Source organism: Guyanagaster necrorhizus, assembly GCF_019112545.1.
Source record: "Guyanagaster necrorhizus MCA 3950 unplaced genomic scaffold BT62scaffold_20, whole genome shotgun sequence".
In the NCBI taxonomy this organism is placed as follows: Eukaryota; Fungi; Basidiomycota; class Agaricomycetes; order Agaricales; family Physalacriaceae; genus Guyanagaster; species Guyanagaster necrorhizus.
Window position 1 is genome coordinate 388,667 of NW_025064899.1, and position 13,223 is coordinate 401,889.

The following is a 13,223-nucleotide window of genomic DNA, read 5'->3' on the forward strand; positions in this document are numbered from 1 at the left end:
CTACCAAAGACACAGGTTCGGAAGACGTAGCAACAAGCCAGTTTGATTGAGTAATGAACCGGTCAAAACTACAATTTGTCATTAGAAACTAATAACCGTACGAAATTAAGACTATTCACTTTTAGGGATCCTTTTCCGGCTACTACTACATAAATGGAATGTGAAAGGAAAGCAGAAACTTAAAGCGTGAAGATAGGAAACAAAAACGATGGTAACGCATGAAACAGCGTACAAGAAGATCCGCCCTCAATCTTAAGCAACGTCAATCATCTCTTGAAAGGCACAGCTCGCCTTGGAGCTCAAAGTCTTTCGTAGCCATAAGCCGAATGTTCAAGAATAGTCAGTGACGACATACATCCGGCAATCCATTTTCCGTAGGCGGTCCAGCCAGGACAACATTATGACCCACATCGCTCGAGAACTCTTTAGTCGTGTCAATTTTGATGGATATACTCGATCCACGATGAGACGAGAACGTGGACACTTTGGAGATGTCGTTTAACGAGAAGCCGATTTCGCCACAGGTGTTGATACCTTCGGCAGCGGTGCGGATCCGCTTGCGGGCGTTCAGCGTCGCGAGGAGGGAGTTTGAGTATACTGTCAAGAACAGGTGTCAATACGGGTCTGATGAGCTTAGAAAATAACTCACATCGACCCATGCAGAAGAAAAACGTAATGTAGATGAACGTATTGGGCGCGGTTAATATCTAGACATGATTAGTGCCCATACAAGGAGGAAAAGAGAATATAACTGACAGAAATTAAGGACGCAACGGCACAAAGACTTGTGAGGAGGCCGGTGTTGACCGCGAAAAGGATCTGCTTAAAGGTGAGTATGTTCAGAAAACAGAGGAGAAAATGAACAAACAAGTTTATTGATCATGGTGTCACTATTTTGGAATCCAGTCCTGGAACGGTGGAGAAGAAGACAAAGAGTGCCAGCAATGAAAACGTCTCCAGCAGCGGCAAGGGCATTGACGCTGATGGAGAGGTACTTGAGACGGGCGAGTTCAACAAAGGTATGGACGTGGATCAGGCTGATGGTAAGTTTCAGCAAACGAGCGTGGAAAGGTCATGAAGATACATACGCTAAAGTTCCAAACGCTTTACAGAGACGATGAGACCTTGTCATTATGGCAGACTGCGTTAGCTCACCGATAATGCACCCTAGAACGGAGAGTTAGCAAGGTGAGGAACACTACGTTAAAACAATTCCTACCAAATTCGGCGATGACCAATAACGCGACGATGGCCGTGACAACAAAATTTTCGCTGCTCACTAAAATCTTGATCAGCTCGAATAGCAAGGAAGAGCGTATATTAAACCACGCACAACGCCAAACACGTAGAGCGAGGAAGCTAACAAAAATTCAGAAACGACACAGTCAGAGACCAAAAACAAAAGACCTCTGAACAAGAAATGCCGTGAACCCATTCAATAAAACCTCAGCCAGGAGACTCCTACGAACCCATTAACGAGATCAGAAACATAAGAGGAGTGGCTAGCTCACCAAACGGTCTTTTGAAGTTCGGTTTCATCGCCATAATGACCGACAAGATACGAATAGACTACGCAGTTAGCTCAGTGGCACAAAAGCCTGCCGTCGACCATATATAACACCTCACCGGTATGAAATATAAGCACCTGATGCACTGTATCAAGTACTATAACAGCCGTAACCTAGGACATGCGGTTAGCAAGAGCCAAGGGAAGAAGAGCGTCAAACATACGATCGACTTTAGTGGCCACTGGTCATGTTGGTGCGTAAAATAATACCAGGCTTGGACACATGAGACTGAAACACCTCGTTGAGAATACAGAATGACGCAGGCGCGAAGGGCGCATACCACCATGCAGACTATCCAAAAAAAAAAGGAAAAAATCAGACACGGAAGGACGGGAACAAGTGACAAGAGACCTGACATACATTGCTGCAACGACGACACCGATGAACGCCGCCCCTATCCTGTTCAGAGAAAACGCTCTTCAGCCGAAGATCAGTCGAAGAAAGACGTCAGCCACTCACGTCTTATCAAGTGAAAAATCAGGTATCATTTTTTCAGCGAGGGGAAGGAACGTGAGTGACGGTGAATGGGTGGAGGCTCGAGAGGTATCCGCGATCGAGCGTTAAAAACAGGAACGCAGGCCGTTTCTACTTTTAAACTTTCTGGGGTTGTGCAACGGAGCACGGGAAGGGACACTTCGAATTCCGGAAGCTAATTGGGCAGAGGATCAGCGGTGCGATATGTTAATGCATACTTGATGCGAACTTGTCGATAGCAAGAGAAAAGAGGACGGTAGTCGAGTTGGGACATCTGGACAATGTAGATAACTGAGAGCGAGTAATGGAGGGGAGTGTTCGTTCACTTACAGAAGGGAAAAAATGAAGAAAAGGTCATGCTCCGAGCCAAGATCCACCCAAATAGGTGTCGGGCAGCAGACCTCTAGACAGCAGCTCCGAATTTGCACTTGGGCGAACAAAAGGCAACATCTGACGTCAAGCCTGCCGCGGTAATTATTCAGAACAAGCGGATCCCACCCAATACATCGTCTGTCGACCGAGGTTTACGTGCAAGCAACATCGCTGGGAACATTTCCTGCATGATAAAAGCTTCAGTGGTAACATTTGAAGAAGGCAACATACCGGAATCAATGCACTCAATCTGGTGGCTTCGAAAAAAGATGGATGGATCGTCGTTTGCGGCACCGATACAGAGACTCAGGCGGGGAAATGAAGTCCCATGCCCTTCCAATCACCACATCAGGTCAAAGGATTCAGTTTAGAACCTTGTGCCCACAAGAAAATGTCGCACTCATGTGCATCGCCGTTGTATGAGTGATAACCGCCTGACCCAGGTTACCATACTCTCTGATTTTCCCCGCGTGGGAGTTGCGCGAAGGTTCTCTGGAAGGTGCCCGTCTTTCACGTTCCCTCCTTCCTTGTGCTATTGACGAAGCACTGGCTTCTTTCTTAGCTTAAATGCACATCGGTCAAACATGTCGATTACATCGATAAGCGGCTTTGGTGAGGCCGCAAAGCAGAACCGATGGTCGAGAGCAAGCATGTACTCGACTGAAGAAAAAAGTGAGAACAGAGCTAAGAATGTTTCTGTAACGTTAATGAGCGCGACACAAAAGAGGATAGAATATCATATCATATTATGACTCACGGTCCCTGCTAACAATTCCAGACGCAACACAGCACATATACAATTTCCCGTATGCCTTCGGAGATTAAGCTCAACCCCAGAACCTAGAACGACGAATAGGCCGTCAACGTCAACGCAGACCATATCTCCAGAAGAATAGAAATGCGCCTCTTTTGTAGTGTGCTTGGTTAATTCATCGGGCATCGGCTAGGATTGAGCATTACCATGATGATGCGACCTGAAACAGAATATCATTTGCTCTCTTTTTTAAGAGGTGTTATCCTTAAAAGAACGCGTCATATCCGGCATGTAATAATCAGGCTTTGTCACAGTTGCCGCTACTGACGCTTCAGTCGCTATGAACATCATCAGTTTGTGCCTCTAGGACGACCAGAAAACACCCACTTCGTCCTGACCACCAACGGCAGCAGTGAACTCAATATACTCTTCGTAAGTCGTTCCATTAGCATTCGCAGCAGTTATCACATAGATACACACCTATGCAAGGTCTAGATGAGCAATCGGTGAAGAAAAATTGCGCATATACGCACCTCAAGGTTTCATCGTCGCCGGATTCCTGCCCATATCCTAGTAAAGGGGACCAACTACTGCATGTTGCCTTAGAAGCGTACCATCACCCATCCTGTCCTATACTGCGAGCTTGAGAGGTCATGCTTGTGTATTTAATGTTCCTTGCTGGCAGTTTCGTTGAGATATCTGTGTCATTAAAAGGACCATGAGATTGCAGTCTGTATTAGGTAGCGTGTCCATCAAGACAGAAAGAATGTAGGAACAAATTGTTCTCCAGAAAGGGCCACAGGGCAGAAGGACAAGAAGTGAAAGAACAGATTTGGAGGCCGCGACACGATCACGTTACTGTCACGGTAGCCACAGCCACCCACAGCCACATTTCAAAGTCACGGCCACGTGTTCTGGGCCAGCTTTTCCCCTCGGCCAGTGAGCCACTCTCGTAAGTTACCGCAGGTTTCAATTCTTCCCGATAAAAGTCACACTGATACTGCAAGCTGATCCGTGCTCCTTTCACCCGTTACAGCGAGATACATGACGCTTCATACTCCTATTTTGTGCCTTGAACAAGAGTGAAGCTAATGCCTAAATAAAGACTTGAAAGCCTTTGGGAATTTTGTGCTCGGCCTCGTTTCCTTTCGTCATGGATTCTTCTCTGATATAGCATGGGGAAGAATATCAACCCGTTCCCGTGAATCGTCGCATTTCTGCAGCCGGTCCACAGTCTACTAGAGCCAAGAATATCGCCATGTATATATTGTCGTGCCTTAATGCAATGACGAGGACTATGTTTAAGTAGTATACCCAGGCTGCATCTGCTGAATGTGACCGTTCCGCGATCGAGCTTGTCATTGTCCCCCGCCCAATCTGAGGTAACACACGTTCCTTCAACCGAAGCTCCAGTGAAGGAATCTATCCTTGACTCGGATAACCCCATCAATTGTTTTCTCTATCTTGATAGCAAACCCGTTTATGTCGTCGAACCAAATGATGGTGACAGCAGAACAACTTCCGGTGTACCTCTCAGCCTAACGCAATATGCGATATTCGCTGGAGCACATTCTCCCCGGACAATATCACATTCAAGGGAGAAGAGAAAGTGAACAGCAAGTGGTTGCATTCTGAAAGCCTGTTCGCCAAGCTGAAGACGTCTTGAGTATCCATATTGTGTGTCCTCCTCTTGACACAAACAAACTTTTTCGATAACTGACCGAATCACTTCAGCCCAGTCAGCCTGCCAGAAGAGGGCCGGCAGTACGTCATTCACGGGTCTCCAACCGGTAAAATCTTGGTAATGCCATCATCTTCCTTTCCAATTGAAATCAAACCTAAATCAGAGCTCATTCACAGATGCTCATTGGGGACTATCCGATAGCATGGTTCACACCCTTTCGCACAAGTCTCGCTGAAGGGTAGCTTCGTGATATTCCTGCCACGATCTCGCTCAGCATCGAGGCCGTGTATATACGGGATCTTGTCATAGTTGCATTGCTTGTGCTGGAAAGCGTTGGAGAGCAGCTGGTAAAATATCACTTAATAGCGGACTTGCAAGGGCCCATGCGGTGGGGATTAGTCCTGAACTTGGAAACGTGTAGTTGGGGCTTTCTCGATCGTCCTGAATCGATCGATCGATCGTATACTGTCAATTTGAAGGACAATTTCAAGTAACGCGTACAGTATCATTGTCATCACTATTGCATGGCTCGCTACCAGACAAAAGTAAGGATACACGACGGCACTACTCTTCACCATCCCTTACTCACTAACCTACTGCATTCTAACCAAGCATCAACACAAGCACCGCATGAAGTTGGTCTCTCAATCCTCCCTCTGCGCGACCTTGATCTGCAAACGCAACAAAGATCCTTTCTCAATCTCGCCTTCCGTTGTAGGAGTCATAACAAATGTAGCCTCTCGACGGATATCCGTATCCTCAGCCAGCGAGAACTCAAAGGATCCAACGAGTTGGATCAAGAACATGTGCATTTCCAGGACACTTCAGCATGTAGTGAGAAAATGACCCAGGAGCAAATGGAAGAAAACCCACGCGAATCTCCAACCGATGCAAGACCTTGCGCCACCAGTGAATGTGAACCTGTATTGAATATTCAATATCTTAGCAATATCAAGTCCATATTGAGCACTTGCAGGCTCCCGTATACACCCAATGACGCGGTCGTTTTGGGAACGTACTCACGCAACCACCTCTCGGGATTGAATACATCAGCGTCGTCACCAAAGATTTCTTTGTTCCTAGGATATATAAGTGTCGCTTGAACTTGACATGACAAAGAGACCGACCTATTGTATGCTGCAACAGAAGAAACGATCTGCAGGCCTTTCGGTATCGGTAACTCGTGAAGAACTTTGCCCGATATCGTGGTAATCGGCTTGCTTAAGGGAAGAACATTGTCCTGGCTGGAAACCCTGAAAACATTGTACACCACAGCATGATAGCGGAGTGTTTCCTTGAGCATACCATTAACTCTCTATGTACACGAGCGACATATAAATTTACACATACCTTGACAACAGCAGAAAGATACGGCATCGAATCCAGATCTGAGGCTGTGAACTCGGTACGACCATTATCGCGAATGGCCTGCTCGGCGGAGTGAATTTCTCGACGAAGCTTTTTCTGTATCTCTAGATGCTTGCAAAATTCCAAAAGACCAAAACAGAGCGTATTAGATGTCGTCTCGTGCCCTGCAAGAATGATTGTACTGGAAGCCCCACAGTATATAAGATTCGACCAGCAAATACGATACACTTACTTCATCTGAGCCAGTAGTTCACGCTCTGGCAATCTGGTTTCCGCATTTTCAGAGGCATTCGCTTTGACTGAGCATTCTCTCAGTATTGCGAAACAGGATATGAAATATGGACGGACGTACCCAACAAGCTCATGACATCTCTACGGCCTTTTCCTTCGAGTTGGGCCTCAGATTTTTCCTTGACGAGGTCTTTCGCAATGGCAGTCGAGAGCTTGTTGGACAACATCGCGTGGGATAGACGTCCAGGAAAATTCCACATCAGAAAAGCGACGACGGCAGGAGGTAGATGATCCATGATCGAGAGGGCAAGAATCGCGGCCTTTGTTGGTATACCAAAGATGTAAAAACTGCAGTGCTGAGAGAATTAGAATTTCTGAACGGGAAGGACTCACAATAAATTGGAGTACGCCTTTGTTAGTTGGTTACCGGAGTCATCCAGGGCGCCAAAAGAATAATCAAAAGCGGCTAGATGCTCAGTGAGTATTTTGCAGTTACTAAAAGGCGGACACAACAGCACACCGTAACCAATAGCGTCCAAAGTGGCCCTAGATATCCAGGAAGTGACGTCCAAAACGACGGATTGGTCGGTGCTCAGTTCTATTTCCTCCTCCCATTTGCGGCACATCTGGACCAAGCATGAATACCATTGTGTGCAAACGTAAGAGAGTTTGATACAAACCTTCTCGGCACACTGAGAAAATATCGGAACAAAAGCTCTCGATTCCGGACCGCCAAAACCGGGAAGCATGACTCTGCGCTGGCGTCTATGGACATCGCCTGTATAATCACAGTCGGCCTGGCATCATGCTTTTTTGAAGGTTTCAAAGCGGCCTACCATCTACGTTAGATAGGCCAGGTCCGAACAGTAGGCGAGAAATTTGCCGCCTTCCTTCAGGTTTGGGGAACCTGTAACTTGCTGTATGATAGATGTACTGAATAGCTTTCGGGTCAGCAATGAAGAGGCGGTCCTCCTAAAGAAATAATGAATGAGACCATCAGAAGCCAATGCCATAGAGTACTCACGCCTAACGGCGCCCGAATCCTGAATACATCTCCGTATCTATCCCGCCATTTGAAGTCGGTCTAACTCGAATTGATTGAGGGTGAGTAAGCTCCTTACTAGGCAATAGTAGACAGAAGAGACCCCTACCTCGCCAGCTTGACCTCCAAGGAATTCAGGTAAGTTTCCTAGAAGGCGATTACAGTGATTAAGATGTAAAGAAGGGGGAGGGGGGGGAAACGAACCGTATAAAAACGACCTGCATTCTGGTCCGGGGACATCAGATATTGAGATTCTTCTCCATCGCCTATAGACGGCACAAGCTAGAGAAAAAGTGACAAGTGCGAGGACGGATATGAACATCTGTTTGTAGACTACTTATCCTACGACACTAGTGAGATTAAATCCTCATCACATCCGCTCCATCACGGCCCAGACAAAAAATATCCACATAATGCGACTCGATAGCGAAGGTCGGCCCTTTGTAGGGTCAGGTAATAAATCCATGCGAGGATTACCCCGATCCTTTAAAAACCGCATGGCAGAACAGGAACAAAGACCAAGATCAGCTCGACCAGTATATAGTGAAACAACGTATTTCCCTAGCCTATTATATATGGCTTTTCCGATATCTTTGGTGAAAGTTACTTGGTGAACGAATCAAAAGAAAGAGGTCGAAGAGAGCAATCTAAGACGTATGGTATGGAGCAAGATGGCGGATTTAAGCTCATCAGATTACTACGGAGAACTTGCCAAGTGCTCTAGAAAACGGTTTTTGCAGAAATACCGACACCAAAGAGACTGACACAAATTTGTAGATGAAATACGAGCGACTCCGTCGGACGTCGGTGATAGTACTGGGTCAACGGCCCTCAGATCGCAGCATAAATGTTGAAATCCCCGGCCCGATCCTCGAACCGCTTCCGAAATCAGCTTCCCCTCAACGAGGTGCCAATTTCTCAAGAGGTTGGCAGAGAAGAGAACCTGACAGGTAAAAGAAGGTCGTACCGGGGGAAATGTGAAGTGGGAAGTCTGTCATGTTTACAGAAACAGCAGGATTAGCTGGAAGACTCCGAAAAGGGAATGCGAATGCGAGGTCGAATTAACATCATGACGGCAGCAAAGGAAGAAATTGGGCACAGCCACTTGCAGTCTGATCGTCGTCTGATTCGCCAAGTCAATGTAATCATCATATATACAGAGAAACTTAGATAGTACAAAAGCAGATCAATAAGTATGTGGGGATAATGTTCACACAGTAATTAGTGTTCGGCTGGAAACCTCCGAGAAATGTGTAGAAACCTGAGAAGGGATCACTGACCCGGGCGCGCTTCGCTCTTCCGTTACCTCTCCTTCAACCTCTTCACCCGACTTCAATATCCTCCCTTGGAAGAACGCGATGACCGTGAAGGTGAATAATAACAGCCATGTAATGCACATGACGATCGTCATAACGAGGTGGAATGTAAAGAACCCCTGGATTTGAAAAATGTCGCCTAGGGAACGTGTAGCGTTTATCCATCCCACTGAGAGAAAAGAAGCTTTTAGCCTGAGTGATTACTTATGCAACAGAGCGTACCATTCGGAAATGTCAGAGCCCAACCTGGATGGTGCGATAAATGAAGGTGGGGGCGGCGAAGAGCCAGATATGAGTACGCACAGTCAAGAATACCGTCCATATGCTCGCACGAGAACCGGTAGGAAATAACACCCAAAATGAAGAAAAACAACGCTAGACCGTAAAACAGCAGGCTCGCCATCACGCTCGCTGAATACCAGATGTCGCCTGCGATGTCTGTGATGTATCCGCGAGCAGCGAGGCTGTACAAGCTCAAAAGTTAAAACACGAGACATAATATATGAGTTCGCAGTACATACATTGACCTTGCGTGATCGCCGAGGCTAATTAATGTAAGCGCCGAAAACCCTGGCGGACTACACGCGACGAAGGCGACATTTGACTGTTTGCCAGACATGAACCCGATCTAAGTATGGATGTCAGCCCAATGCCAGCTCCTAGAACTGTACACACGGTCATAACCCTGTGGATAGTTAGGAACGACGATCTAACAAAGTATTGAAAACATACCGATGAATGTATATAGCAAGATAGAAGAAAGCCATGAAGAGCCCGAGACCTAGCATAGATGTCGTCAGTTCAGGGAGCTCCGCCAGATATTGGGTGTACTTAACCGTGAACAACGTAGCCTACGAGCAAAATGCCCAGAGCCCTTGTATCGGACGCATCGATTACCCTCAAAGTATTAGCTGACACCAGGCCAGTAAGCATCTGCCAGAGCAAAGGCCATCATATTACGACACCCCGTGAACCATATTATCGTCACCCACCATGGGGAACACCTAAGCAACTGTTTGTCCACCGTAAACTACGACATAAGAATGGGCGCTTACTGGAAACGCGTATGATGGTGCAAAATTCGACAGTTCGTGCGGCTTGCTGAAGGTTATTTTTATCATGGGAAAACACGTTGCAATCGCAATGGCGAGGTATATCCTACAGTTTCCGATAAGCATGCCACGCAAAAGCATGCATGCGAACGCGCTACTGACCAGAACAGGGCGTATATTAGGTTTGAGCTGATGCGGCCGTAACTCATGTCGTAATCTATGGTGCCGACAACTATGGTAGCGAAAGAAACGACCTAAAAGAATGATTTTAAAGAGGACTCAACAAGACAGAGGGAAGAAATGTTCACCATCAACGGAACGAATATTCCTTGTATCGGATCCTGAAGACGGGTCCAAGCAGAGCCAGGAAAGACTGTATGAACACAAGCATGAGCAAAGAAGCCATAAAGCGTACAAGGAGAAAAACGCCCAAATAGCTTGTAAAAAGAGCATGACAATGTTGACAAGAAATAGAATAATGCTGAAGAAGAAAAACACCGTCTCTATGTTTGACACGAACGCAGGATGGTGCTTCAGGTCCGAGAGCGTCATATATACGGCGCTCGTACCCATCAGAATGGGGAACTAAAAAGATGAAGGATCCTAGTCTCGAGTTGAAATCCCTGGATAGGCTACCAAGACACTTACCGCCTGCCATGACCATCCATGTATGCGCCGTGCGATATCGCTCACGGGTGGTGATGGCATGTCGCTTTGCATATTAGACTGAATCGATGCGCTGACTTGCTGTTGATTCAAAGTGGAAATTGTGAGCATAATTTGGAGAAGAGGGACCGTGTAGGAGGGTTACGGAGGAGGATGTGGGTTTGTAGACCAAGAAATCAGCGGCAGATCAAGCTTTAAGGTCGCCCTTTGGCTACGGGATCGAGATTCGACTTTATGCTTTTAAAACAAGAGACATAAGATATGAGTTTGTTAACCTTGGGCATCGTAGACGCCCATTAACGTAAGTGCGCAGAGACTGCATTTGATAGACTAATCTTCAGGAGCCGTGCATGTTCACGTTGTCTTGGCTAGGCTGAGAAACGCGTTTCTGTTTTGTTGTAGTTGACTATTCAATGTTTGTCCATCAGTTTGGGCTAGGATGAACGGGGATGATACATACTTATATCTAGATGTGCGAGTTATAACTTGTTGGCTGGGTTCGGCTAGGCTGGAGCTCCCGGCACATAAATTTGATGTTCGACGACAAAATTATATGCACCATCATAAATATGGACCGTGAGTAATATTAATCCACTCAGTTTGTGCTGCTTGCCACGAAGATTGCCGGATAACAAGTAGAGTAGGCTAGCATCGGATATTCTGCAATATATATGAAATCGACATAGTTCTATATTTATGATTTAAACGGCACTTACACCGAGGATGAATACTAAATAGACGAGCACTAAGGCCCAACTGCAAAATGGATTTGGGAGCCGGATCTTGCGGGAGACAGTATTGAACAACATATGTTCTACGCATTCCCGATCAACAACGAGGTTTAAGGTGATTTTTGTGAGAAATCGCTGAAGGAAACAAGAGACAAAGGTAGGGCGAAAGGGGTCCGGAGTCCGGACTGATGAAACTCAATGGTTACTGACGAGGAGTTCGGGAAATAATAGAGCCAAATACTTGCGCCGACTCCTGGCCGTAGGTTGAATCTTTGCCTACTGCAACTCCGGTACAGCATCCCATCAATCGTCCCGGCTCCACGCCCGTAGACGACCTTCTTCATCCACAGTGCCTCAGCGATGCCTGCCAACGACCACAACGATCTCTATTCCTGTTACCCCAGAACTGCACGGGCGCGAATCAATACTGGCAATCTCCGCTAATATCAACATTAAAACCCCGAACGACACGGAGGGGGAGGGTACTGGCTCATGACTGTAGGCAGCACATGATGTAAGGCGATCCGAGGACGGGCGGCCGACGACCAACGGCGACGCCTATTTGTGTGTCAATTCTGCGCCATAGGACGCCAGGATGGTGTTGGATTAGCAAGCAGGAGCTCGATACCCCTTTATGTTGGGATGGACAATATATACCGAATGCCGTCTGTCGAGCACCCTCACCGCGTTTCTGCCTATCGCTACGCCGTGTGAGGGTGAGTATCTACTTGTATCACTTCATATATCTTACTGATCAATATCCTGTAGTCTACGTTATATCTAACAGTGTATTCTAACAGGTGCTACAAAAGTGCGCCATTCTCTTAGAGATGGCGGAGCTAGCACTATCTGTATCCATCGCCATGCCTGCCGATGTCCGCAGACCCTCATTTCTATCCCTCTCAAGGCCTTCTGCCCACCATCCGACCATCCGACCATCACGAGTATGCGTCGCCGTTTCGAACTTCGGAAAAGTTTCACGGCGGCATTCATTTCCTCTAGCTAACCTCCTTCTTTGATACTCTTCTGCGTTGCTAGGCCATGCTTGAACTCCGTCCCTACCACAAGGCAACACAAACGAGAGGCCGTCTGTAATGACTGGTGGGTGTCCTTCATGCGTATATCCAGCATCATTTCACCTGTTAATTCAACATCATATCTGGATTCGGCAAGTTTCAGTAACACAGTTGAGTTCAGCTCAGATTCGTATCTGCCGTGCTTAGACGCCCAACCGGGTGGCCGTTTACGGTCCGCCCTTGCCACCTGATGCGCTCACAGCACCCGGGCACGTTGTCTATGTCGGGAGCGATCATCGCAGATCCCTTGGCCGGCTAGCTGGCCCACTGGACCAGGATCCAATCGCCTTGGAAACCAGCCTATATGCATAAGATTTATTCCTCCTTCATACATGCGTGAGTGCTAGTCTGGCCCAATCGGCATATATCTGATTCAGAGTCCTTATTACTATGAGCCATGATAATCGTCGCAAAGTATTTCCAACCAATAACGATGACAATGTCTCGCACCATCGGCACCACCACCACCACCCTCCCCACCACTCAAATCCCGCGTGCGTCATTATTTTTTAGCTAGGTCGTTGCCACGGCTGCTGATGGGGATCGGTCCATCACAGCACCCCTCCATCCTATTTTTACATTGCGACCAACACGAGAATGCTTCATTGCTTTTTCTATTATGAATGGTCGATGAATTCAACTGCGGCATCCGTTTCCTTTGACTGTCCTTCCTTGATGCTCTGTTGATTTGCTGGCTCATACTTCAGGTCTATGTTGTTATTGGCACCTCCATGCGCCCCAATGTGTCCGTTGCGCCATGCTTCCCGTTTTCGCTCAATAAGTCATGGTTAGAGGACACGAATCCGTATGGGCTTAGCATCACGCAGTTCATTAGGGATTGCGCCGACATGCAGCTGTGCAAGAGCACTGATGAATGATGGGACCTCGA

The 13,223-nt window shown here is 47.0% G+C and overlaps 4 protein-coding genes across 4 annotated transcripts; 1 reads left to right on the top strand and 3 right to left on the bottom strand.

The window, feature by feature from the left end:
* Positions 1-40: 40 nt before the first annotated feature.
* BT62DRAFT_304616 (uncharacterized protein) lies at positions 41-2,287 on the bottom strand. The gene is made up of 17 exons (XM_043180442.1): positions 2,272-2,287; positions 2,028-2,217; positions 1,929-1,967; positions 1,849-1,859; positions 1,732-1,796; positions 1,627-1,681; positions 1,512-1,569; positions 1,408-1,461; positions 1,334-1,359; positions 1,220-1,279; positions 1,156-1,167; positions 1,089-1,104; positions 869-1,037; positions 757-819; positions 650-707; positions 356-597; positions 41-306 (listed from the first exon to the last, which is right to left on the bottom strand). Exons 2-17 carry the CDS (start codon positions 2,054-2,056, stop codon positions 253-255), a joined length of 1,011 nt encoding a protein of 336 aa, XP_043037413.1. The 5' UTR covers positions 2,057-2,217; positions 2,272-2,287; the 3' UTR covers positions 41-252.
* A 3,209-nt stretch (positions 2,288-5,496) lies between these two features.
* BT62DRAFT_901451 (cytochrome P450) lies at positions 5,497-7,815 on the bottom strand (the record flags this gene model as incomplete). The annotated part of the gene is made up of 14 exons (XM_043183458.1): positions 5,497-5,674; positions 5,726-5,793; positions 5,823-5,931; positions 5,980-6,146; positions 6,203-6,401; positions 6,453-6,519; positions 6,573-6,799; positions 6,845-6,917; positions 6,972-7,077; positions 7,132-7,229; positions 7,288-7,423; positions 7,476-7,535; positions 7,603-7,640; positions 7,698-7,815. The coding sequence occupies 14 exons, from the start codon at positions 7,813-7,815 to the stop codon at positions 5,497-5,499; spliced, it is 1,644 nt and encodes a 547-aa protein (XP_043037414.1).
* Positions 7,816-8,703: 888 nt separating this feature from the next.
* BT62DRAFT_981859 (uncharacterized protein) lies at positions 8,704-10,569 on the bottom strand (the record flags this gene model as incomplete). The annotated part of the gene is made up of 11 exons (XM_043189637.1): positions 8,704-8,978; positions 9,032-9,055; positions 9,113-9,273; positions 9,337-9,437; positions 9,538-9,590; positions 9,646-9,742; positions 9,865-9,967; positions 10,024-10,115; positions 10,170-10,202; positions 10,318-10,446; positions 10,510-10,569. 11 exons carry the CDS (start codon positions 10,567-10,569, stop codon positions 8,704-8,706), a joined length of 1,128 nt encoding a protein of 375 aa, XP_043037415.1.
* A 1,925-nt stretch (positions 10,570-12,494) lies between these two features.
* BT62DRAFT_304976 (uncharacterized protein) lies at positions 12,495-13,072 on the top strand. Its single transcript, XM_043180443.1, has 3 exons — positions 12,495-12,670; positions 12,730-12,828; positions 12,892-13,072. The coding sequence occupies exons 1-3, from the start codon at positions 12,639-12,641 to the stop codon at positions 13,019-13,021; spliced, it is 261 nt and encodes an 86-aa protein (XP_043037416.1). The 5' UTR covers positions 12,495-12,638; the 3' UTR covers positions 13,022-13,072.
* Positions 13,073-13,223: the final 151 nt, after the last annotated feature.